This window comes from Lontra canadensis, unplaced genomic scaffold (genome assembly GCF_010015895.1).
Source record: "Lontra canadensis isolate GAN:19392208 unplaced genomic scaffold, GSC_riverotter_1.0 scaffold82, whole genome shotgun sequence".
In the NCBI taxonomy this organism is placed as follows: Eukaryota; Metazoa; Chordata; class Mammalia; order Carnivora; family Mustelidae; genus Lontra; species Lontra canadensis.
The window spans coordinates 4,559,356-4,586,563 of NW_022631076.1; the positions used below are offsets into that span (position 1 = coordinate 4,559,356).

The 27,208-nt window shown below is 40.9% G+C and overlaps 1 protein-coding gene across 1 annotated transcript in view; it reads left to right on the forward strand.

The window, feature by feature from the left end:
- The window catches only part of MBD2 (methyl-CpG binding domain protein 2), a 64,156-nt gene extending 41,657 nt beyond the window's left edge, over positions 1–22,499 (forward strand). Inside the window, exons 4-7 of the mRNA XM_032882473.1 lie at positions 11,324–11,414; positions 12,900–13,080; positions 18,058–18,196; positions 22,026–22,499. Of these exons, the coding sequence (XP_032738364.1) occupies positions 11,324–11,414; positions 12,900–13,080; positions 18,058–18,184 (399 nt within the window). The 3' untranslated portion in view covers positions 18,185–18,196; positions 22,026–22,499. The remainder of the gene's footprint in view (positions 1–11,323; positions 11,415–12,899; positions 13,081–18,057; positions 18,197–22,025) is intronic.
- Positions 22,500–27,208: the final 4,709 nt, after the last annotated feature.

Consider the following 27,208-nt stretch of genomic DNA (forward strand, 5'->3'; position numbering starts at 1 on the left):
TGTCTGTTGCTAATATATAGAAAAATTTAATTTTATAGATTGTACTCATTTATCTTTCTAAATTCATTTATTAAAGTAGTCAGTGAGCCTCTTCAACTTTATACATGAACAAACAAACCTGTCATTTGCAATTGAGAATTTTATTTCTTCCCTGCTGACCCTTAAACCTTTTTTTTTTCTAGTCTTATTTCACTAGCTAGAACTTCTAATACAGTCTTGAATAGGAGAGATAGCAGACATCTCTCTCTCATTCATGTTACCAGGGAGTGATTTTAGTGTTTCTCCATTAAATATGATACTTGATGTAGGTTTTTTTTGGTAAATACCTTTTTTAAGATTAAGGAAATGAAATTCATTTCTCTTCCTCATCTGCTAAGAATATTTTTTGTGAATGGGTATTGAATTTTATCAAATTCTTTTTCTCTACCTAGTTAAATGGTGAAATGGTTTTTATTCTTTATTCTGTTAATATATTGAATTACAGTGATTAGTTATGTGGTGGATTGCACTGCTTGATTTTTTTTTGAATGTTACATAAGCCTTGAATTCCTGGATTAAGCCAAACGTGGTCATGATGTATTATCATTATTACTATTGTTTAGATTTGCTGTTATGTGGTTTAGGATTTTTTGCATTTATATTCACTAAGAGATTGATTTGCATTTTTCTTTTCTAGTAACTTTCTTCTCAATCTTTAGTATGGAGGTTTTGCTGGCTTTGTATAATAAGCTAGGAGGTAATCCTTCTTTTATGTTCCCTGAAGAGTTTGTATAAAATTGGTACTTTTCTCTGTGTTTGGAGCATTCCTTGTGAGGCATCTCCTTCCTCTCCCCCCCCCCAACTTTTTTTAAATGAGAAGGCTTGAAATTAGGTTCAGTTTATTTGATAGGTATATAGATGAATATTCATATTTTCTATTTTTTCTTCTTTTAAAAGATTTATGTATGTATGTATGTATGTATGTAGGTATGTGATGGGGAGAGAGAGAGAGAGCACAAGCAGCAGAGCAGCAGGCAGAGGGAGAGGGAGAAGGAGATTCCATGCTGAGCAGAAAGCCCAGTGTGGAATTTGATCCTGGGACCCTGGGATCATGACCTGAGCTAAGGCAGACACTTAACTGACCGAGCCACCCAGGCCCCCCTCTATTTCTTCTTGTATCAAATTTAAGAATATGTTTTTCTAGTATTTGTAGATTTCATAATTTTCAAATTTAGTGGTTTAAGATTGTTCCTAACATTTCGACAAGTATTACATGCCCGCTCTGTGTAGGCTCGTTTGATAACGCTCATGACAATCTTCAGACAAGCGGATGGTACTGCCCATCCATCCCCCTCAACTCTGAGTCTTTCTGTTTGCGTCATTCTTCCAGCCTCTTTTGTCCAAAATGTTATCTTTTGCCTTAACGACAGATCTCACTATAGTTTGCACAGCCACATGAGTCAAGCTTTTCCTTGATTTACATAGTAATTTTCTTGTCATGATCTTGCCCTTTCTTCCTGGGCCACTCTCACAAAATGAGGAGGCAGCTAGGGTTTGACTTTGATGTTTACAGACTGTGGTATTTAAGTTAAGTTGTTTCTGCTGACCAGAACTAGACAACTCAGATGTCATACGGGGTTGATTTGAAATAGAGCACTTTATGAACTGGACAGTGAATTCCTTCTGGGTGGAAACATCATTCCTCTGTGTAGCCCTAACCCAGGGTCTTGCATATTTAGCTTTTCATGAGTCAGTGAATATAAAGTGCACATTTTCTCGGTTTTGCTTTAGTCTACAAATACATGACAAGGCCCTTTGTTCTTTGATTAGCTTAGAAAAAGCCTTAGAAAAGTGAATCAAATATTCATTGAATTTATGAAATTCTAACATTAGAAAATGAGAAATTCAATAAAAATTGTATATTTTCAAAGAATTTCCTCAATTTTTTTTTAAAGATTTTATTTATTTATTTGACAGACAGAGATCACAAGTAGGCAGAGAGGCAGGCAGGGAGAGAGGAGGAAGCAGGCTCCCCACTGAGCAGAGAGCCCGATGCGGGGCTCGATCCCAGGACCCTGGGATCATGACCTGAGCGAAGGCAGAGGCTTTAACCCACTGAGCCACCCAAGTGCCCCTCCTCATTTTTTTAAATCAGTGTTTTGATGACTTGAGACGGATAAGACAGTGATTAGGATTTCTATTTTACTAGTGAAAACACAATCAAAGAGATTAAGTGACTCGGGTAAGTAAGGCAGCACCTCTGTTTAGTAGTTTAGTCCAGGATCAAAACATTCAGCTCCCAAACCAGTGTCTTCCTGTTACCCTGTACTCCTTCTACATAGCCGTAGGTCCATCTCTAAAACATGTGAGTGCCAACGTCATGTCTAACATGATGGTTTTCACAGAGATGAAGACTGTGCTGAGTAAAACTCTTAAAATTGTGAGATTTTAAGGGTGACTTTAAGTTCTTCTATTTTACAAATTATTAACAGATTCTTTAAAAGGTATATCCCATTCATGCATTGTAAATATTTGTTTTTGTTAGAAAAAAATTCTCATAGTCTTATTTCCTTGACTCCTACCATTAGTTTTAATTTGTTTCTTAACAGTAATAGAAAATACAGAAGCATATAGAGAACCATCATAAAAGAGACTTTCCTAAGTCTTCTGACAGCAGGTGATTTCAACAGTGAGGTAGGGCTTGAGTCAGGAACTGGATTTGGTAATTACGAGGTTACTGTGACCTTGGGCAGGTCAGTGTTAATATACTACACTTGATCTTGGCCAAAAGGCTGAGAAGCGATCAGTATTAATATACTAATAGGAGTAGAGTAGAGTTTAGGAGGAAGAGAATGAATGGAAGGTCCAGGAAATAGAGGGAAAGTTTCTTTTCTAGTAGAAAGAGGAAGATAGAGCTGGTTTGAGGGAGAAGTTGTGTGTGTGCATAGGGACATTTTTTAGGTTATCAGTGTTGGAGTATATCAGTCTCTTCAGGGAAAGAAGCCCACGGAGAGGAAGAAGGAAGATGGAAAATGTAGGAAGAGAAGTTGGGCAAATTGTTGGGGCAAGAACGGGAGGAGGCGGAAGATATGACCAAGAGCCAAGTGTAGAGATAATCTGAGAAAAGCAGCAGGATACTTACTCCTCTGAGACAAAAGATAAGTAAAGAAAGGGTAAATGACTTAGAGGGGTCTATTGTAGAAGGGATATTTGAAGAGGCTCAGGGCCCTTGCGCTTGAGCTCCTGGCTTTCTGGTTAGCACAGAGTCTGTGGTTACAGCTTCTTGGCATAGGAGCTAACTAACGTTCAGCTTGTGGTACATATTCAAAATAAACAGTGAGAAATAGTTCAGATATATAGCAGTTTTAGATGAACTTGGTTTCATTATCGAAATTTCAGTATGTTTCTGTATATAATCAGTTTACTCTTTTGGTGGAGATTATAATTTCAAAAGGTAAGGGAGGATGTATTTTCAAACAGTCACAATGGGGGGAGTGCTGATGGCAGATAGTGGGTATAGGCCAGGGATGCCACTAAGCAGCCACAACAAAGAATTGTCCAACCCAGAATGTTAATGATGCCAAGACTGGGAAACTTCTTTAGGCCGTTGTTCCTGGTTCAAGTTTTTTTGTTTGTTTGTTTTGTTTTGTTTGTTTTTCTTTCTCTTCCTGCTTCACTGCATAATGGAAATGTAGTTTGCATTCCCCGATTCTCTCCTACCTTCCTGTCTTGAAATAAGCTAAGAGCCCTTTTGAGGTTTTTCTAAGGGCTTTACTATCATCACAACATGGAAATAGATGGAGTAAAAATAACAAGAAAATTACAGTTTCAGGAAATCTTAATTAAAAGCTACCCATGTTATCCACTGGACTTTAAATAGAACAAAATTCTGATCCTTCTCTGGGCTTCCCACTGTTCTTCCCCATTATGGTTTCCTCATTCCCTGGGTTCCCTCCTTCTTCACTCATACTACTCAACTGTGGGGGCCTTGGCAGTGATCCTTTCACAGTCTTCTAAATGAGCAGTGGCAGGAGGGATGAAAAATCCTTGTATTATTGGGGCGCCTGGGTGGCTCAGTGGATTAAAGCCTCTGCCTTCCGCTCAGGTCATGATCTCAGGGTCCTGGAATCGAGCCCCGCATCGGGCTCTGCTCAGTGGGGAGCCTGCTTCCTTCTCTCTCTCTGCCTGCTTCTCTGCCTACTTGTGTTTTCTCTATCAAATAAATAAATAAAATTAAAAGAAAAATCTTGCATTATTTTAACTGGGAATTATAGGAAGGTTCCTTTGTGCATAGGCCCAGCCAGAACTATTTTCCGTCATCTTCCTTCTTTTATGAAATTCACAGAATGAGATTATATCACAGCATTTTCCTATATCCTGCTGCATGGCACAGGGGTCTCCTTTCCTTGCTAGTTTCTCCTTTCCCCCAGCACTGTGTTTCCCACCTTGGATGTCGTGGGTGTGCACGTGCACAGGCCCCGTGCTTAGGACAGCCCAGGCCTATTGCTATTGTGAAATTCTTAATACTTTTTGAACAAGGGACTTCATGATTTCATTTTCATTTCACTGAGTCCTGCAAATTATGTGGCTGGTCCTGCTCACCAGAGTTCTCCCGACCAACTTTGGTCTAGGTGAGAGGCAGTCTGGTTTGGATGAGAGGAGGAAAAGGAGGAGTTTTAACATATTTGTAGAAAGAAAACCCCAGCTGAAAATCTGGAAGGGAAGGGCAGATTCAAATGCATGTACTCAGTCTTCATGTATGAATACTTATCTTTCAGACTGGATACTTTGTTGATTTGTTTATATCTATTAATTTTAATAAGATGTCCATTTACTTATTGAATGCTATTATGTGATCAGTATGCTGAAAAATGTAGTAAAATGATAATTGCTCTGTACTGGGCATGTTCAAGTGTTTGTAAAACCTCCTCATTTAGTTTCTGAAACTCTTTAAGATTGTTTTTATTTTTCCTTTCCCTAGAGTTGGAAAATGACATTGAGATAGGTTAAGTTGTTTAACTTTATAAAACTAGTAAGTGGATAGGTTAAGTTGTTTAACTTTATAAAACTAGTAAGTGGATAGGTTAAGTTGTTTAACTTTATAAAACTAGTAAGTGACAAAGCAAGAATTTGAACTCAAGCCCACTACCAGTCACTCTGCTACTCAGAAGTTAACCTTCCTACCCTTCCTGCCCTTGACAATTTACTGTCAAGTTGATGTTATGAGTATAAACAGAAGGTCAGTTTCTCTTCATCAGTGAATTTTTTTTGAACAATACACAGGCAGAGCAGTGCTTTTCAAATTAAATATAAGGGTTGATGAAAATAATACTGGTATATTTGATCTACATGCTTTTTAATATTTCATGAGAAATAGATTACTAATATAATTAACCTAAAATAGTATTATAGAAAAAATTCCAAAGTCTTCAGTTTTGTATGCTCACTAAATCACTCCCCCTTCCTGTTTCATGATATTCCTGCTACTACTCTGTTGTTAGTGGGACTCATCTGAAAGCATTTTCTTGGATTAAGGGGTCTCAGACTTTAATTTCCATCCACCAAATAAAAATTTGATGTTCAATGGGGTCGGTACTTGCAATTAATTCTAAGAAAGCTAATTTGCAGAGAATATATATAACATCGGTTCTTTGGGTTTTATCATGTAAGCTTCCCCAAATTATGGTTTAGTATCTTAAAACTCCATGCTAGCTTTAGCCTAAACATTACAAGCCTGGGTCTCTTAATTCTGCCCAAGGAGGAGGCAGGTATCAGCACAAATTGCCTACAATTGACGACTTACACAGTCTTACTTAGTAGGCAAATGGATTAAGTGTAACTCAACAGGGCTGCCTGGGTGGCTCAGTGGGTTAAGCCTCTGCCTTCAGCTCAGGTCATGATCTCAGGGTCCTGGGATCGAGTCCTGCATCGGGCTCTCTGCTAGGCGGGGAGCCTGCTTCCTCCTCTCTCTCTCTCTACTTGTGATCTCTGTCAAATAAATAAAATCTTTTGAGAAAAAAAAAAAAAGAGTAACTCAACAGTTTTCTTGGCATTTTTAAAAACTTTTGTCAGCCTGTGATTTCATGAGTGGAAGTGTCTGAGGCCTGTTACCTTCTGATCTAACATAGAGCCAAATATGTAAATGCTTCTGCAGAGCTGTTGTTAAGATCAAGACCATTTAATCACACTGACCTGAGTTTTAATTGCAGCTGCACCACTGAGTAGTTATGCAACCCTTGGTAAGTGACTGTACATGGGACTAATAATGTCTTCCTCAAAATGCTGTAGGAAAGATTCACTGGATTTCTGTACATAAAGCACTGAGCACAGGGCGGGGCCTCTGGATGGGGCTTGGTGGTGGGTAAGTGGTAGGTTGTCTTCTTCCTCCTCCTCTTTTCCACCAAGAGAATATGACCGGGCATCAGCAGAACTTCGGGTCAGCCCTTTCTCTATTTATGCTTAAACAATTTGATATGCTCTTAAATATACCTTGACACATGTCTTCTTGCAGTGAGGAAGAGAAAGGCAAATATATTCCTCCAGTTCTCTGCAAGGACAGAGTAGAATAATATACTTTTTTACTTTTCTGGTGTAATCAGGAATAAAACTCGGAGATCTTGGTGATCAGTATAAACCAGCCCTATGTGTGCGCTACCATACTTTCAACACAAACCAAGCCAGTTGTTCTCAAGCTGAGATCCCTGGGCCTGCATCAGACTCACCTTAGACATATACCTATGTCTGTATATAATAAATCTGGCCCCATAACCCAGACCTACTGGACAGAATCCCTAGGGCTGCGACCTTGGGATATACATTTAAAATAAGTCGCTGTGGTTATCCCTCTGTATGAGAACACATAGAAATATTGACTGGTACTCTCGTCTCCCATCCTTGCCTGCTTAAGCTATTTCCTTGGCTTACTTTGCTGCTTTGTAGAACTCTTACACATTTCTTTCAAGAGCTGCCTCTTCCTGAAAGCCTTCCAAGATTCTCCCAAATTGAAGTTAAGTTTGTATCTTCATTGTTGTGGTTGTCATGATCTACCTTGTAGCGTTTTGCTAGTTTCCCACCAAACAGCACTGAGAGGGCAGCGATGGCCAGTTACCCTAGTAACTCTCTCTAGGGCCTAGCAAAATACTTAACACATAGTGGGTACTAAAAGAATATTTGTTGAATTTGGATTGATCATCTGATTACTTTTTTCCAGTAAACCATCTTGTCCTGACTTCCGCAGAAAAGCAGATTCCTTCATAGTACATATTATCAGGCTCGGGGTTTGGAGGGCAGTACTAATCAACATAACTAGCCCAAGTTCCCAGTGCATCAGAATAGGGATGTACGTTTGTGTGTGATTTGAGCAGTTCCTTTGCAATCCCTGTTTCTTCCTTATCCTCTTCTTTGGATATCCTCTGGAAGCCAAGTTGAACAAATCCCACAAAGTCCCAGTTAAATCCACAGCAATTAAGAAAAGAAGATGCTACTATAGTTGTATCTGGGTTGGTCTTATTGTCAGAAAGCAGATTGATCCTCTCACTAAAGAAGTAGCTTTTAACACACTATCCTGTTTGTCCCCGAGGACTCTGAGATAGACGAAGTGCACCCATCTGTACTTCCGCTGGTAGGGTAGAGGTACTTCCTTCGTCCGTGTGAGGAGCAAAGGTGTGGAGATGAGCTCCAGCGCCCAGAAGGGTGGTTCCTTCAAAGCCATGCAGCCCCTGTCACTGATATTTTAGACACTGTTGTGGTTTGGGATTACCTTTAATCCCAGCTTCTGCTTCTCCATCAGCTAGTCAGCTGGATAGGGCATTGCCCAGATTTTTGGCAATATAATGTGAAGCTCCGAAATTGGAGCTCTCCAGTTTTCTTACATGCTGGAAGGTGACAAAAACAAACAAACAAACAAACAAAAACCACACCAGGGTATAGAGGCATCTGGAGAGTCTAATTAGTGGGGATTAGAATATGTGCTGCCGAAGCGAGCACATTAGTGGGGATTAGAAAGAGAGATAATAACTGAGGTTGATAGCAAATTTTGGGATTTTCTCTAAATATTAAATCACCGTTCCTTTAAAGTGTTAAATTGATTATTTGGCCTCACATCAGGCAACAGGGTTACATTGAGAATATCAATGGATTTGGCGGGTGAAATCAGATTTTCAGTGGGTAGGTCAGGATTTATGAAAGCCACAGTGCTTCTGGAGGTGTGACGGAAGAGATTGGATAGCTATGGTAGAGGGAGGCTTCTTACAAATTTAGGGAGATTCATCTTTCTTTCTTTCTGTCAGTCTGTCTGTCTTTGGACTTTTAGTGGCTGGAGAAGGAATGTAATAAGAACTCCAGATGGCCACGAATTGTCACCTAGTATAAACAAGGAATTCACAAATGAGCAGGTCAGGAAATTTTAAATTTAGGAAGAAGAAGACTTCTCCTCTCCCTGTACCTCTCCACAGCATGCAGGGTTATAAAATGATCAGAGGTAAAGAGAAAAGGTCATTGAATTTGTTAAGAGGAGCTGACTACCTCCTTAAGTAAATTTGGTGAAATGAGGAAAGGGATAGGGTAATAACGTTGAAATGGGCCTAGAGGATGGAGTCTGCATATTGGTCATTCCTTAAGGAACTGGCTTGGAAAATAAAGAAAATGGTAATTCTAGCAGCTGGAGAAAGTTCAGATATATTAAAAACCAGAGAACAATTACAGCACCCCCAAAGAATTCACTTGTGCTGGTCTTTGTAGTCAGACCCTCCCTCCACCTCTAATCCCTGGCAACTATCCCTATAGTTTTTTCTTCCTTGGAATATTATATAAATGGAATCATACAGTGTGTAAAAGACTAGCTTCTTTCACTGGGCATAATGCCTATGTCAATTAAAAAAAATATTTTAAATTACAAAGAAGCCCCCAGCTCCAAAACAAAACAGCTAATGGCCTGAGGAAATAAATGTAGGGAAGGTGAGTTAGGAAGATATGGATTTGTAAAGAGACATCTATTTCTTGAAGACTGTTTCAGTTCTCACGAAAATTAGGTGAGCTGATTAGTGTTGAATGAGTGGTGGAAAGGACGGAGAGCAGGGCACTGGTGACCTGTACCCACCATGCGTCATCTTTGATCAAACTAGCCTTCTCTTCCTTCTCTGGCCTTTCCCATATCTCCCGGCTCCTCTGGGGAGCGTGAGTGGGGGTAGAAATACACGTTCAACATACGCACATACGCACACATAAATCCATGTATCTCCATTTTCATGGCATAAGCATTTCATTTATAGAGAGGTTTTCGGTGCATATCTGATTCAACTCCAGGCTCAGTTGGGGGCTGTCAGATGGCATGTGATGATGCCAGGACTTGTAATCTAGAGCCATACACGTGTTTCTCAGTTCAAGGTTTATTCTGCAAAATAATCCTTTCTAAGTTTTGTATCATTATCCTTTCAATTAATAGGAATTTAGAAATTGAGAGTGAAAAATTGTAGAATGTAAAAAATTGAACTTTTGATATTAAAATTGGAATTTTATGTAAAATATTAGTGATCATATCTGTACATAACTTCCATACTTTGGGTAGTGTTGATTTATTTTGCAAATTAAGTTATAATTTCATTATAAAAGCACTTACTAATCTCATACTCACTGATTCTTCCAGATACTTTTTCCTTTTTCATTAGGAATTAACTGGCGTTTGTTTTCTTTGTTTTTTTCCATAGTTGTGATAATCAGTACATAGATGATATTATTTCCCACAAAAAGTAAATAACAGGTGGGGTTTCTTGGGACATTTTTCACATTTATCAACTATTACCTTCACCTAACTATTGTTCACCCATGATGATTAATGCATTCATGTCCTCGTATATGTTGGCCATGTTTTCTGCTGATGACATAATTTACAGGGAGATGTAAGGAGTCGTTACCATAGAGAGGAGAGTGAAGCGTTCCATTGCAGGTCACTCTTGGTGCTTGCAGGGGGTTATTAGAGATCAACGTACTACTCCTCTGCCATAAGGAGATTTTATTGTATCTTGCATTTATCTGGAGGGCAATTACCTGGCATTTTTCATATATCTCAGAGTCAAAATATAAGCCCTCAGAGTGGTCAAAATTTGCTAAAAGTAAATATGATAAGCCTTGTGCCTACTCCCTGACAGGTTCTTTACGGATATGGCCTTGTTAGACTCCACGTTAATCTTGTGCGGTCCTCATTGCTGTCGCATTTACAAAAGAGGCAATGGGAGGTTTAGACATCTAGAGCTGGGGTTTCAGTTTAGGTTTGTGTGTCCCTCAAGATTCTCACTCTGAGTCCTGTTACTCCATATGTGGGCATTCAATATTTTTTTTCTGTACCTACTTGTGACAGGCCCCATGTGTCCAGAGTTAAAGACAGGTACATGGAGTCCTAAGGAATTCCTATATCTGTTTTTGGGCTGTAGTAAATAAGAGAGAGCCTAGGAAAGAGATAAGGCTTGAGGACAAAGACACAGTGTATTTCTTCTAGTACTGTGTCCACAGTGCAGCTCCTAGTTGGAGCTCAGTAAATACCTATGGAACAGATGGATGACATTACTGAGAAGTAATAACTAACTAAGAGAGAAAATGAAGTATAGGTAGGTTATAAAAGCAAACAGCAGAACTGTCTTGGACCATTTAGTGTTTGAACAATTGCATTCCGCAGTGGCCCCGTGGAGTGTGAGGAGCCTTCAGTGTGCTGACTCAAGCCCAGAATGAGGATGTAGGGCCACTGAGCGACTAAGGTGACCTGGGCTCCACACAACAGGGGGAAAGTCGCCCATGAAAGGGACACCCTTTTTAAAGAGCAAGGGAGTATGCAGAACATTTTAGAGACATTTCCATTAAAACTGGCTCTTTACCCCTTAAAAGTATGCCAAAGGGCTAACCTTCAGTATTGTAGAAAAATCACACAGGTGGAGGAGCTTTTTCCCTAATGATATTGGATGAAGGGGTATTACATAATGTGTTTTCTTTTCCCTCATAAATTATGACATTAAATTTTCATACCAAATGAATCTCTAAAGCTTCAAGTTATATTCTTTGGAAGAGACCTTATGAAGTACTATATGTAGTAGTAGATGGCATATAAAAATCTGTAGTACTGTAACAATTGAGTAGATTGCATAAAATAAAAAAACATCTTTTGATTAATATCATTGAAAGAATTGTGATGTGTTGAAATAATTCATATTTGGAATGTCATTTAGTATCTATAAGGAAAAAGATGGGGAAATTAGGAAATTATTGAAATGATTTCAATTTCATCATTCAGCAGCATCGATGCGCTACTTTCTTGTCCCAAGAATGTGTATTAACAAGTGATATTTTGCCTTTACAGCTTTTCTGGGAGAAGAGGCTACAAGGACTTAGTGCATCAGATGTAACAGAACAAATTATAAAAACCATGGAACTACCTAAAGGTCTTCAAGGTATTATCCAAATCCAGTTGGGCAGTACCTGCTCTGTGCCAGGCTCTGTGTTAGCTGCTGTGGAATCAGAAATGATGAAGACAGCAGGGTCTTTACACTGGGGGATTGGATGCCTTGCTGGGGGATGTTCCTTTTGTGTTTTAGTAAGCCCAGGAAAAATGGATCTGAAAAGCTTGTGTGTTGCAGGGATGTTTCAGATTTTTTTCTGTTTAAAAATTTTGGCTTTAGGTTAGGTTCATCATATCAATTAACCCATGTGCTGCTTTTAGAACCAAATGCAGCTGAATGGCAGAATTTCTCAAGGTTCCTGCTCAAAGCAGCATCTGGCTCCAGCACTTGCCCTTTCACTCTTCCTCTTACCTAAAGAACAGCTAACAACTCTTTTGCCTCTCCCTGCACCAACTCCTGCTGCCTATAGCCGTGGGAACAGGTGCACCTCGGTCTAGTAACAGCAGCAAGTGCGGTCTGGGTTGTAGAACTCAGTTACCTAGTGTGCTTGTCATTTCATGTTGATTCCAATTATAGAGAAGCATTGCTTCTCAAGCACTAGAACTTTGGCTTCTAAATGTTGATAGTGTGGATTGCTCAAAATTTCTCCTCATTCATGGTTATGACATTGTGTCATCCCTCTATGTTCTTGAAAATTATTGCTTTAACTGGTTTAATAAGTTTAGGACTTTAAGTAATGCATTTAAATGTGTTCATGTTGCCTACCAGTAGTCCCCTAGAAGTAGTCAAGGTATGCAATTATTCTATTAATTTGGATATTTTGTTTGGCATTTGAAAAAGATGTGAAAGCTGCAGGTAGAACATGCTTGCATTGGCTTTTCCTTTGAAATCCCAAAACAAAGAAAATTGTGGAGATATTGGTAGAAATTAATGTTAAAAACTGTAAGAGAAACTATTCTAGGACTTTAGGGATACATTAATAGGGAGACTTGGGTATAATATGACTTTAGAATGCATTTAGATCACTAAAATAGTTGACCCTGCTTGAGGAAATGTAGCCAACTTTAAAAAGTTGGCTTGGAAAATGTATTTTGAAGTTGTGTTAAAGTTTTATTAAAATGCTCAGCCATTTTGTTACTGTTTTTTTTTTTTTTTTCTTTAAGGTTTAGTTATTTATTTTGGGTGGTGGGGCAGAGGGAGAGAGAGTGAAGCAGACTCTGTGCTGGATTCGGAGCCCACATGGGGCTCGATCCCACAACCCTGAGATTGTTACCTGAGCCGAAACTAAGAGTCAGATGCTTAACTGACTGTGCCACCCAGGAGTCTGTTGTTACTGTTTTCTTTTAATGTGAATTCTTTGGTATACAGTAACTATGAGTAGATACGATACTATCCTTTACTTATTTGGCTTGTGTCAGTTTTAAATATATGATTCCAGACAAACATAAAAATATCAGTTGTTTTAGGTTACATAAGATTTGCGTAGCGCATCTAGAAATTTCCCAAAATTTAGCTGGTATATATTTCTAATTGCAGGAGTTGGTCCAGGTAGTAATGATGAGACCCTCTTATCTGCTGTTGCCAGCGCTCTGCACACCAGCTCTGCACCAATCACAGGGCAGGTCTCCTCCGCTGCTGTGGAAAAGAACCCTGCTGTTTGGCTGAACACATCTCAACCCCTCTGTAAGGCTTTCATTGTCACAGATGAAGACATTAGGTAAGGCCGTTTAACATAGCTTCAAAAACTTGTTCTTTACACTGGATACATTTTAACAGATCTTTTGTGAAATTAACAGAAGGTGTTAAATACTTGCTTGGAAAAAGGTGAACCCATGGTTGTACTCTCTCCACATTGTTACTGAGTGTCTTCTGCACTTGGGAGTTCTGGCTTTCTGCTCTGAAGTATCCCTCGCATTCAGTGATGCCTTTTGGGATTGCTTCCTGCACTGGTTTCTCTGCAAACCAATCTCTCTTTAAAGCAGATCACAACCATGCTGCTTTAAGTGGAGTTGTGTTTTTAGAGTTCAGTTTGCTTATCCTGATTATATTTACTCTCTTAAGCTCAGTTTTATTTATCTACGATTTATTTATTTATTTATTTATTTATTTATCTCAGATTTATTTATCTCCACTTCATCTTGTTTCAAGTAAAGATTTCAGGTGGTTTCAAAGACACGCATGCACACAATAAAGCCAGATGAGAAGCCAAATGGCAAAGATCAAGCAAAGGGTAGGGCATAAAGCAGTAAAGCAGAGTCAGGAGAAAGGCAAGGATACAAGCTGCATCTCTTACCATCTTCTGCTTCCTAAGACGGGGCCACAAGTTAGGTTTTTGTTTTTGTTTTAAATATTGTATTTATTTATTTGACACAGAGAGAGAGAGAGATCACAAGTAGGCAGAGAGGCAGGCAGAGAGAGGGGGAAGCAGGCTCCCTGTTGAGCAGAGAGCCCAGTGCTGGGCTCGATCCCAGGACCCTGGGATCCTGACCTGAGATGAAGGCAGAGGCTTAACCCACTGAGCTACCCAGGCGCTCTGCACAAGTTAGGTTTTTAGCAGCAAATAGTGAAAAGAAAACATACAATCCAGATTGGTAATGCCTAGAAAAATGTGCTCAAAAGAAGCAAACTATTTCAGATATTAAGACCAGAAAGAAATTCTTACATGGGATTTATGAATTTGAGTATCATTACCTTATAATAAGACTGTAGTGTATTATATTTTCTTTAAAAATAGGACAGTGTGTCTACTTCACTATTTCTACCCTCTGAATGTTAAATCAGGTTTTATTGGAGTATTATTCCTAGACAAAACCAGCAGGTGGCACTTTTGAATCATATAATTTTAAAATATGTTTTGTATTTGTATTTTTTTTTCTAAATCCATAAAAAGTTGGCATGAAAATGTTTTTAAATGAATGAGTCTAGCTACATTTGTAATTGGAAAGCCTTTCCTGGGTTTTAAAGTAGTTCCTTTTGCAAAGATATAGCATAGCTCAAAGTTGCATTCATGTTTACTGATTGTATGGAATTTACGATCAGCTTTATTTTTAAAGAAAAACAAAATGTAAAATCACGGGGAGGAGTCACCTTGCTCTTTGGCTTATTCTTACCCTCGAGGAAGGAAATTCCTCTGGAGACAAGTTCTTACCTGTCTTGGAATGAATACCCAGTTAGTCAGCAGGGGTTCTGCCAGGTTATCACGGCTGTTGACTGAGGGCCTCTGAGTGATGTCATGGGAATGCTGATGGCTTTAACAGCAGATCTTTTGATGGTAGAGGAAATCTCAAAGCCAGATCTGCATGATTTCCTTTTAGGGTAAACTTGTTTAACAAATTTTCCATCTGATTTAATTGTAGTAACAGAAATTATTAAGCAAACATTTCTTACTGAATTAATGCAGTTTCTAAATAAATTACTGCACATGGAACTTTCACCCTTTCTGTAACTGTGCAGCCAATATTCTGTTTATATTAAACCTTTAACTAAAGACTATTAAATACATATATATATGCACACATATGTATGCATATATATATATATTAGCATATTTGATAATGTTTTCATCCATGGATGTATTTGGGGGTTTTTTTGTTTTGTTTTTGGGGCTTGGACTCATGACCCTGAGATCAAGATCTGAGCTGAGAGTGAATTAGACTCTTAACAAACTGAGCCACATAGGCACCTTCTGTATTTGTTTTTATTTATTTTTTTCTTTCTTTAGATTTACTTATTAGAGAGAGAGGGAGAGAGAAAGAGAGAGAGAGAGAGCTCAAGCAAATGGGGGAGGGGGAGAGGGAGAGAATCCCAAGCCGACTCACCACAGCTCAGAGCTGGAGGGTGGGGCTCGATCTCCCAACCCAAGATCAAGATCTGAGCTGAAATCAAGAGTCTCTCGCTTAAGCAACTGAGCCACTCAGGTGTCCCTGTATTTGTTTTTTATTATAAGTAACAAGTTCTCACAAACTTAACAGCCTAAAGCAACACCCAACCACTCACAGTTCCATAGGCCAGAAGCCTGGGCCAGACACAAGGGGATTCTTTGCCCAGGGTCTTACAAGGCTGAAACCAAAGTGTCGGTTGGACTGCATTCCCTTCTGGAGAGCCCTCTTTCAGGTTCCTGTGACTGTTGCAGAGTTCATTTCCTTTTAGTTGTAGGACTGGGGCCTCTGAGTATCTTGCTGGATGTGGGATAGGGCTGTTCCCAGGCTTTAGAGTCAGATGGCAGTGCTTGCCCTGAAGTCCCCTCCACATTCCCTCTCCAACTTTTTTCCAGGAAGGGCATAGCCCCTTTTAGGAGTTTCTCTTATTAGGCTAGGCCCTCTGGGATAACCTCTTTTGATTAACTCAAGGTCCATCGATTAGTAACTTAGTCATAGAGGGATAGCCCGGCCTATTTACAAGTTCTGCCTATCCTTAAGGGGAAGGAATTATACTAAGGAGTCTGTCCAGGGCCAGGGCAATGTTAGAATTCTTCCTGCCACAATGGGCAAATGCTCTAATTTCAGCTTCCATAAGTATGGGAAGTAATGCTCAAGACAAAAGAGAATCAAGCAAACATTAGAGTTTAAGATATACTTTTCCAGCCAAAAGCACAATTTGCTCTATTTTCTTCCTAACAGGATTACTCTAGGGCACTTGTGCAGATTCTCATACTCTCTTACTAGGAGTGAGAGATTGCTAATGCAACTGATATGCCATTTGTCATAAACCTTGAGTCACAAGGCCAGAGGCAAGACTAACTAACTATGTAAGAAATAAACAGTGTGTTCTTCTTGACCCTGCTCCAACTATATAAAAATCTGTTCAACTCCAGTTTCTTTTAATATGACAGAAGCTAGAGAGCTCAGACTAACTCAGTGACAGTCTCCTTCTTTGTGAAAATTCAATAAAAAGTGGAAGCCTATACCTTTTAACTCCTTGTGCTGTTTTTGGACTTGGGTACAGAGGACATTAAAGTTTTTGTGCCTACGTGATTTCTGTTAGCTTCTCACCTTGGATAGAGTCTCATGAAATAGATCAGATGGAATCTAGTAAATGTAACTTTACAAATGGTCGAGGACACAAGAAGTGCACATACTCAGTGAATCTTTTTTTTTTTTTAATGATTTTATTTATTTATTTGAGAGAGAGAGAGTTAGAGAGCATGAGAGGAGAGAGAGATCAGCGGGAGAAGCAGACTCCCCGCCGAGCAGGGAGTCCGATGTGGGACTCGATCCCAGGACTCCAGGATCATGACCCGAGCTGAAGGCAGTTGCCTAACCAACTGAGCCACCCAGGCGCCCCATACTCAGTGAATCTTAGCACCAATTTCCAGAACGTTCCCCTCCTACCCTTGTGCGTTCCCAGGTTCGAGCAGTGCTGTGCTTTGTTTTCCTCAATATCAATAGAGAGTATCACCCCACCCCACCCTGACTTTGGAACCCTCAGTATTCCTTGTTGTGTCTTTTACTTGTTACTGTTCCATTTCCCATTTGACATCCATCCTAACTGCCTTTCCCCTGTTCTCAAGAAGTGCTTTGTCCCACTAGAAAGTCAGGGCTAACGCTTCTACCCGTACCTTTGCTTCTTTCCCTTTCTTGCTTTTTTTTTTCTAAGACTCTTAACTTTCCATTGTTTTCCCTTCTCTTGTGTTTCTTCTTGGCCTCCTCTCTTGGCTCTGGATGTGAATTGCTATTTACTGGCTACCCTCATTAGAACTATTTTAGGGGAGCGCCTGGGTGGCTCAGTGGGTTAAGCCTCTGCCTTCGGCTCAGCTCATGATCTCAGGGTCCTGGGATGGAGCCCTGCATTGGGCTCTCTGCTTAGCGTGGAGCCTGCTTCCTCCTCTCTGCCTGCTGCTCCGCCTACTTGTGATTTCTCTCTGTCAAAAAAAACAAAAAACAAACAAAAAACAACTATTTTGGGAATCCCTCTCTTGTACTGTCAGGGAATGACTGAATTTTTTTCTGATTTTGAAACCTTAAGTACATAACAGTAGACTTTCTTCCTGTGCTTTGTTTCCCATCAAATGGTTCAGAACCTTTTTTTTTTTCTTTTATGACTTGGTATTACTAACTTTCACTTTTGAGGTTCCACTGCCATCCCCCAAACACAGAGAAACTTGTGGCATGTTCTTAACCACTGCACTCATGTCAACGAGATGCTGTTCAGTTTCTCTCCATGGTACATGGCGTCCTGTGGTCTTGGCTTCTTTACGATGCTGCTGTCAGCAGGACTGGGAACCCGGGAGAGAGCTCTGTCTGTCTTTCCCTTAACATAGCCGCAGAATGCCAAACTCAGTCATGTCCTCACTTCATCTCTCTGCTTCGTTGAAAAAAAAATCTCTTCTTTATTCTCCATATAAATTTTTTCTTTTATTCCTGCTTTCAAGTTATTTCTAATATCCTTTATAACAATAACCCCAAATCTTGAAGTTTTTGAAGAAAAAGTCACTGAGCTAAATCTACTCCTACCAGAATTCTCTGTGAGGTGTGGAATACCGGCTTATCTAAATATTCCTTTTTTTGGCAAGGCTCACCTTCTGTGCAGTTTGGTTTTGTGGGCGTAGGAGAAAGTCTTGCAAAGTCTGGGGAGAAGGAAATGTATTCTTCTCAGGAATTTGCATGATTTTGAACTAAAGATAACCTGTAGTACCAGTTGCATATTCCCATTACTTGCCAGACTGTCAGTGTATTTTTACTGTATTTTGTAAAAGAAAACAGGAAGAGCGAGTACAGCAAGTACGCAAAAAATTGGAAGAAGCACTGATGGCAGACATCTTGTCCCGAGCTGCTGATACGGAAGAGATGGATATTGAAATGGACAGTGGAGATGAAGCCTAAGAAGATGATCAGGTAAACTGGGAGCAGAGAGAGAGAGAGAGACTTACCACTGAAGGTGTTTTCTTTTCTTGCTTTTGGCCTTTGTAGCCTACCTCAGCTGAATCTAAAAAAGCTTCTCCGCTGCAGAGATAGGCAGGTACTGTTTTTGGCCTCCTCTCTGTTTAAGAATCCTGTCCTTTCGTCCTCTTGACATGCAGACATTCACGGCCCTGCAGCCACTCGCAAGGGATCTAAACTCCTTCTTTAATGCCAGGCGGAAAACCTGCAAGGTGTCCTTAGAAACAGGCAGGGGAAGGGACAAAGGACTCTTCCAGGTAGGGGGCAGTGGCTGCAGGAGATGAAGGTGGCTGTTGTCCCCACGACGCTCTTTCTGGGGTCTGTTGTGCCCTCCTTAAAATTACGGCTGTAAGGTAGGCAAAGTCCCTCTTTTTTTCTAGGTTCTCTCTAGCGCAGGCTTGATACAGAAAGAATGGGAAGGTCATTTTATAAGAGAATAAATAATTTACCTTACAGCATACAAACTTGGGCCCTATTGTGAGCTCACGTGAGTGTCACAGGCAGTGTCCTGATGGCTGTATTTTCTCGTTAGGTTGTTATGGTCAAGTCCCCAAGGGCTCGTGCGGCACCTTGCTTTCCAACTGCCATCCTGCTTTGCTTTGGTGGGTCTTGTCTTATTTTGTGCTCCCCATAAGCCGATTATTTATTTGTGTCCTTTGAAGCCAAAACTGAAGGGTATCAGGGAGAGAAAGAGAGACAGAGGGAAAAGGAACAGAGTGAGAGTCCTAACTCCAGTTGTTTTGGGACCTGTCCTGCCTGTCCCTTTCAGTCTGGGGACCTGCCCCTCATCCCACTAGTCATTCTTACCTTCAGTGCTAGTTCTGGGGACACAGTGGTGGCCACGACCACACAGTCCCTGTGCTCACAGAACTTACTGTATAGTTGTATTGAACAAATGCTGACATAGCTCCATAATTACCAACTGCGATAAGTGCTCCGAAGGAAAAGCAAAACTACCCAGAGAGCCAGTGGCTGGGGAGCTGGTATGATGTGAAGGGTCGCCAAAGCCTCTCTGAGGCGGTGAGGTTGACGTTGAGTCTCAACGACGAGCAGTGGTAGGCCAGAGTCTGGGTAGAAAGGGTTCCCGTCAAAAGAAACAACAAGGAGAAGTTGCTGCCTTTAGGGAACAAAAAAGAGATCTTCACAGTTAGAATGTAATCTGGGGAGGGTTGGGAGAATGTGAAGAGGTAAATCGAATCATACTTAGCCTTATGGGTTACTGGTTAACATCAAAGCCAGTGGGAATCCACTGAAGCCTGAGGAAGGTGATGAGATATGCTTATTTATAAGATCCTTGTGGGAGCCCCTGGGTGGCTCAGCCATTAAGCATTTGCCTCTGGCTCAGGTTCTGATCACGGGGTCCTGGGATCGAGCCCTGCATCAGGCTCCTTGCTCAGCAGGAGGCCTGCTTCTCCCTCCCCCATTCCCCCTACTCGTGTTCCCTCTCTCGCTGTGTCTTTCTCTGTCAAATTAAATAAAAAAAAACAACTTAAAAAAATGGTTATAAGATCCTTGCGGCTGTTCCCTGAGAAAGAGGATGGAGCAGGAGAGCCTGGAAGCAGGGTGACTGGTGAGGAGGCGGTTGTCGTCTGTCAGCGAGAGAGACAGTGGCTTCACAAGGGTGTTGGCAGTGGGTGCAGAGAAAAAGAGTTAAGCAAAGGTCCATTTGAGATGTATTTGGAGACAGAATCAAGTGGATCAGGTGAGTGAGTGGAAGTGACGGGGGAGAGTGGTGTGGATGCTCCAGGTTTTTCCCTGGAACCACTGTGGGGAGGGCCAGGGGCCTGTTTGGTACAGACACAGACGGGGTACTGTGTGCGGGGAGGCTGAGTTCATGGTTCATACAACCATCCCATCCCATCTGTGCCTTTGTGGGAATTCAGGGAGCGCAGCTCATGCCGCAGGGATAAGAAATCAGGTAATAATTGTAATGCCTTCCATTACATATTCAGTGACAGTGTCACCATTTGGTGACTGTTTTCTGAACACACAGAATGTTGAAATCCAGTTCAGTGCTATTTTAAGTTTTTTTCTTCCCCCTTATTGAGGACAGGGAGACGCCATGTTCATCTTAATTCTTGTTTTCTGCTCTGGCAAGGGTATGTTTTATGGGCTCTGATGAGTGTGGTTGGTGTTTGTCAAATCCTTCGGAGGGAGGCCTGAACCGTGTTTCTTTCGCCTGAGGGCTTACGCCACACTGTCTCTGGAACGCGGGGTGGCCATCGGGACGGTGTCTGTGCTTTCTCAGAACCAACTCTAGAAAAGCCCTCCTCTTCTTCAGAGCTTTCCAGCTTTTTGTTATCTCTCGGGCTCTTCTAAAAACAGTTTAAGACAGTTGAGGATCATCTAACTGAGGTTTCATTAGACCCTTGCTGGCTTCGCAGATTACTTTGCAGGTGCATATCAAGGCGGCACCCTAAGTTATGTGAGCGAGCATGTGTCAGGGACGAGGCACTTTGCTCATATAAAAGCTGGCATTGCTCACTGCCTGGCACAAATGTGGTTAATGGTGGGAACAAACTAATTAATACTGAGTGATTAGACTTTTAATATATACTTACTATAGCTGTTATTTCGGCATGTTGGGTAGAGAGAGTTTCATAGTGTATGTATCACACTGCAAACTTGAGAATGGTATTATTAGACCAGGCTAGTGGACTTGAAGGTTGTGGAAGAATTAGAAGCATTCCTTAATTAGCAAATTAAATTTGCCTAACTGACTCATTTAGCTTCCTGTACACTTAAAGTGTTTCATAAACCAGAGCACTGCTGCTGGACTTCATTACGTGTTCATGATAACCTGCAGAATAGGTAGGACTGGGCTTGACCAAAGGGTAGGTCATGGCCCTCGTCACATGGCTGTAAGAGGGAGAACCAGCACCACATAGTTCCATTCGGGTCTGTCAGCCTCATCGTGACACGGCTCCCTCACGCTCCTTATTAGCAACGTGGGCCTTGATTTAATTGTTTTACGTATGTCCTCAATAACAGGTTGAGATTTACTGTGTTAAAATTTTACAGTCATAACGGGGTAGCCAGGTTATCAAAATTTTAGGAGTGCTTACAAGAGGAAGAAAACTGTAAAAACCAAAGATGTCAAAATATTTAGCTACAAATGGGATACAGGATCAGATCTATAAATAGTCCTGTCAGCAATTGCTCTGTACCAGATCAGCCAGTTTAGATGATGAGAAGGCTTCAGTGCTTGTCAGCCATAAATGCTCCGAAGTAAAATAAATCATGGTTAGTTGACGTTTTTCTAAATTCTCTCAAAAATTTTGTGTTTGGTGGGAGGGATGGGGTGGAGGGGTGGTGGACATTGGGGAGGGTATGGGCTATGGTGAGTGCTGTGAAATGTGTAAGCCTGACGATTCACAGACCTGTACCCCTGGGGCAAATAACACATTCTATGTTATTAAGAAAAAATAAGAAGAAGGGCAAAAAAACCTGTTTGGATTTAGCTATTACGGTTTTCTTTTTTTATTTGTATGATTTCTCTTTTTGTACAGGTTTAATTATAGATAGAAAATATTTGCGTCAGCATACAAAGCTATACATTTGATTTCTCTGAAAATGACATGAGTATAAATTTATTATTAAAGCACTTGAAATAATGAGGGGATATGTTGAAACTTTTTTTATGTGCAAAGTGCTATAACTAAATGTTAAGGCTTTAAAAATGTGGTTCTAAGTGAAATTAAGCTTCTAAGTACTTTTTTAAAGTTCTGCTGACCTCACCTGAGAAATCATCGCAGCACTTAAGTTTGTTTGTTTTTCCTTACAGGTAACTTTCGACCAACTTTCCCCAAGAGCAAATTTCTAGAATTGAACAAAAGCGTTTCCACTGGGTTTTGCTTGTAAGAAAAAACGTACCCGAGCACATAGAGCTTTTTAATAGCGCTAACCAATGCCTTTTTAGATGTATTTTTGATGTATATATCTATTATTCAAAAAATGATGTTTATTTTGAGTCCTAGGACTTAAAATTAGACTTTTGTAATTTCAAGCAGGACCCTTAAGATGAAGCTGAGCTTTTGATGCCAGGTGCAATCTACTGGAAATGTAGCACTTAACGTGAAATATTTGTTTTCCCCCCTGTTTTAATATGAACCGATCAGGAGTACCAAATAAATCTCCCAATTAAAGATTATTGTGACTTCACTGTATATAAACAGATTTTTATACTTTATTGAAAGAGGACATCTGTACATTCTTCCATCATCACTGTAAAGACAAATAAATGATTATATTCACAGACTGATTGGAATTCTTTCTGTTAAAGAGCACACATAATAAGTAGCCTCCCCCCTGAGGATTCCTGATTTACAGTCAGCTGTGATCCCTGGGACTTAGGTTTCGAGCGGAGGTGGAGAGTAGCTCGTGCATTTGAAATTCGCCTCCGGAAAGCGTGGAAACGTGCCGCTTTCCCCTGACTTCTAAGTTACCATCTAGTATGTGTGATGTTTTTTTTCTCCCGTGACTAGTACTTTTGTTAGTTCTATAAAAATAAAGCATTTTGGTCCCTTGGGCATGAGTGAGGTACGCAGGTACCCTCCACATAGGACTGCCAGGTCCACGTCTGTCGGTTTTTTTCTGGGACACTTTGGATCTTCTAATGTCCACTGGCCCTGCGAGTTAGCAGGTGCAGGTTGGACCCATTGCCACAGAGAGACGCGGCTTTCTAGACGGAGGTGCTTCGTGAGCCAGATCGTCGCAATTTTCTAATCAGTACCTGGCCTCCGCAGTATTCGTGTCTGGTTGTTGTTGAAACTCCTCAATGCAACTTCATTCCCACTTGAATTCCTTGATACCTAAATTACTAGAATTGGCACAATGTCATTAAGTGAGTTTTAAAATCAAAACATGTTTAAGTTAATCTGATGCTAAGGAAAGGAGGGGAGTGTTCATTAGCAAATTTAAACACATTTTGAGAAATAATACCCTTCTGTGGGAAGGGTATACGTACTTCTTCACTCTGAGTTCTTCTAACGTTAGACCCAGAAATGATGTGGTCCCCAGTGTGACTAAGTCCATGTAGCTGTCACATGTACATTCTAGTACGGCTACCTCCAGCACCCTTCCCGTTCCTAAGGAAGGGAGAGAAAATAGTCAAAGCAATACATCTGGTTAGGTGGGGGCTGTTGTCTCTCTGGACCTTATGCCAAACTACGTAAATAACACCTTTTTGGAATTCCTGATTTATGTTCAACTTGGATCTCTGGTCCTTAGGCCACTAGTATCCTCAGAGCAGTCTCGCTGGCAAATGAGAGGGATGCTTGCAGACGCTGGGCAGACCATTGGCCAAGGAGGCATGTTCTGGGCCCATCAAACTGCCCCAGTGGGGCTGGCAATAGGAAGTTAATACTGATTTCTTTTTAACACCTGTTGTAGCTACTTAGAATGGATGTCCAAAGGCTTTTCTTAGACTTCCCCAAGTTCATGAGTTCTCTTTTGTTATCAAGCTTGGGGGTAACTTCACCTTGGGAGTCACATGTTCTTTTTACAAAGTTATCCAACCAAGATAGACATGCTTTTATGAACAGCTTTTGTAAAATCAAAAACACGATGTACACACATACACAACTTTGATTTTTGTTCTTCTATACTTTGCTCAGGTAGAGAACAAGGTATGAAAGCCATTACATGGTGTCCAACTGGGACCATCTCATAAATCCAGGTATTCCCAAGATACCCACAGGACAACATGTCCAGAATGAAATTCATTATCTTACCCCCAAATCTACCACCATCTTGCATTCCCTAACTAGGGTAAAAGCAAGTCCTCTGATCCAGTTGCTCAAGGCAGACGCCCATGAGTGATCCTAGATGCCCTCTTTCCCTTGCATCCACTGTCCCATCAGTCCTGTTAGAACTGCTAGATGCACTTCTCACACCCATACCTCTTCTCCATTCCCACAAGCACCACCTTCCTACAACCTCCTTTCCTCTCCTCTGGACTTTCAGTCCCTTGCTCCCTCCCTCCCTCCTTCCTTCCGTTCTCCTTCTCTCTCCATTGCTCCCTTTTCTTCTCCATGTAGTCATCAGAATGGTCCTCAAAACCAACGTGACCGTATCGTTTCCACACTCAAAATTTCACACCTGTCTGTGTAATTTTTAAGAATTATTTTAAGAACAACTTTTTAAGAGTGAGCACTTTGCAGTGAAGAGAACCTGTGTTTGAACCCTGATTTTGCCATGTGTGTGACTTGTCAGGTTACTTAATTTCTTTGAGCCTGTTCCTCCTCAGTGAAATAGGAATAATAATACCTACCTCATAGAGTTGTCGTGAGGACTAAGTGAGATACTGTTTATAGATTGTTTAGCACAGTGCCTGGTGCATAGTGAGCGCTCCGCTGGGGCTTGCTCTCGTTATAACCCCTGCAGATGTCTGTTTTATGTCACTTCCAAGAGGCATTTTCTAATAACTGTAACTATTCTCCACCCCCCATAAGACTCATTTTCTGCCTCAGCACTCTTGTTTATTTCCTTTGTAGAATTCTTCCACATCTGTATTTATTTGTTAACTTTTTGTCTATCTCTTACTAGAATGTAAGCTCCATGAGAGCGAGGATGTGTCTGTCTTGTTCCCTGTTTCAACCCCAGCACTTAGCCTAGTGCCTGGCACATAGTAAGCACTTAATAAATGTTTGTTGAATAAATGGATGAATGATCAAAAGGCTCTTCAGGGTCTGAAATCCGCCCATCTGTCTGGCTTATCCTGCCACTCTCCCCACTGCACCTTCAGCGCAAGAAAAACCGCATTACTCTGTCCTTTGAAGTGCCCCTTGGGCCTCTGTGTCTTTGCACCTGTCATTCCCTTTGCCTGCCTGTCTACATGGCAACTTCCCGGTTATTGGTCAAGTCTCAGCTCAGTGGCTACCTCCTCTCTGAAGCTGTTCCTGATTTCTCCAGGCAGATGTTCCTCCCTCTTCCAGGTTCCCACTGCATTTTGTAAATACCTCCATGGAAGCACTTTACTGTATTGTATTGTAAATTTGTTTGCATGTCTGTTTCTACATTTAGACTGTAAGCACCGTGAAAGCAGAGATTGCATCTTTTCATCTTAATGTCCCCAGAGCCTAGCACAGTGCCCAGCACATAACAGTTTTGTCAATAAATATTTGCTGAATGAATTTGTAAATGAACAACGAGTCTTGCACTGGGACAGGTATTGCGAGACGTATGTATTATCGAGGGAAGGAACGCCCCCGGTGGCTTCCAGTGTATTTCTTTGTCCTAGAAAAGAGATCTAGAAAGCATTATGTAATCTCTCTGAATATAAGATTACTTGTTTGAATTTTAAAGATAAGTTGAATAAAATAGATCCTCATAAATGATTGCAAAAGATATCAAAAAGCTTTGTGATCTCTCAAATGCTACAAAGTCCAAAATAAACATTTGCACTATTAGTATTTCCATAGTAAATGCTATGCGAAAATGTACAGCAATAAATTTTGAAGCTTTAAAAATGTTTGTGTAAGTCTGGCCCATGCTTCCTGGACACAAGGTGCTTTAGGTTGGGGTGTAGGTCCCCAAAGCTTCCGGAGCTCATTCAGTGACCTTTCATTTGCTGAGACAGTTGCTCCGTCACAGGCGGGGATGTCTGCGGAGCAGAAAGGACGGAAAGCTGCTCCACAGAAGCAGAGGGAGGCCACACTAAACCTTGTGGGGCCGTAGCCCCTATCTGGGCTGTCACAGCCCCCGACCCCGCTTGCCTTCGCTGCGGGGATTCAGACATGACCTCCATACAAAATACACCGCAACGGCCCCCGCGGAAGGTGCAGGTTCACGACGATGGTTCCATCAGACACTTCCAACAGGATTCGCTGGAGATGGCTTTGTGATTGGGAGCTGGAACAGAGAGACACCATCCGCATGTCTCAAAGGGTCTGGGGTGGGCTCCAAAAATTTAAGTTACACACTGATTTCTCTAGAAGGGCATATATATGTAAGTTACTTTGTTGACTACTCAGCTTTTGTTTTTATAGCAGGAAGACATGTTTTTATTTCACTTCTATAGCATCTCATAATTTATAGAACACTTTCACCCCCGTTAATGTCATGTTTGAATTTTAACTTACGTTTAAGCTATGTTTTAGGCACGTTATCCCCATTTAAGAGTTGAGGAATCTAAGAAGCAGGCAAGTTAAAGGACTGACTCTAGCCAGAAAGGTGCAGAGGTCTTCTGTTTCTAGAATGCCCTGCAACCTTCCAGTGCTCTTCCTCACTTGGGTTTCAAGCTGCATTTCTTTCTGTGACTTCAGAGAACAACACAGTTTGGTTTATTAAGTGCAGTGTGACTCTCCTGGAAGCTTCTATAGGGCAGGGTGCTTTTTATTTTTATTTTTTTAATAGGAAACCTGCTTCTTTTATGTGGGAATGGTCAAAGCTTTTCCACTGATCTCTTCTGCTAAGCAATCTTTATTGGGATTACTTCTCTTTTATAAGAGGTGGGAACAGATGCGGTTTCTTACTTAGTCACAGAATGTTGGGACTTCTTTTTCTCTGGGGGGTTAGCATTTTCTTTCTGCTGTAGTACATTCAGCTTTTTGCTTCATGAGCTTGATGCTGTAGGAAGTCCAGCGGCAAGATGCAACTGGACCGTAGGCGCTGGGAAAAGGGGCTTTAAAGTGGGGTGTGTCTACACATGCATCAAGGCATGAATAAAAACATTCACCAGGGGTGGGAAAAATACCTGCCCTTTTGATATTTGTTTGCTTCTCATCCTTTTGAGATCTAAGTTTTTGAGTGTTTTATTATACACATATTAGTAGAGTAGCACATGCATGTAATTTATAAGTAAATATCCCCAAATAATTGGGATATATGCTTTTGTTTTTGAAAGCTTTTTTAAAGATTGATTTATTTTAGAGAGAGAGAGAGAGAGAGAGATTGTGTGGGGTGAGGGGCAGAGGGAGAGAATCTCAAGCAGACTCCCCACTGAGGCGGGGGACCCTACATGGGGCT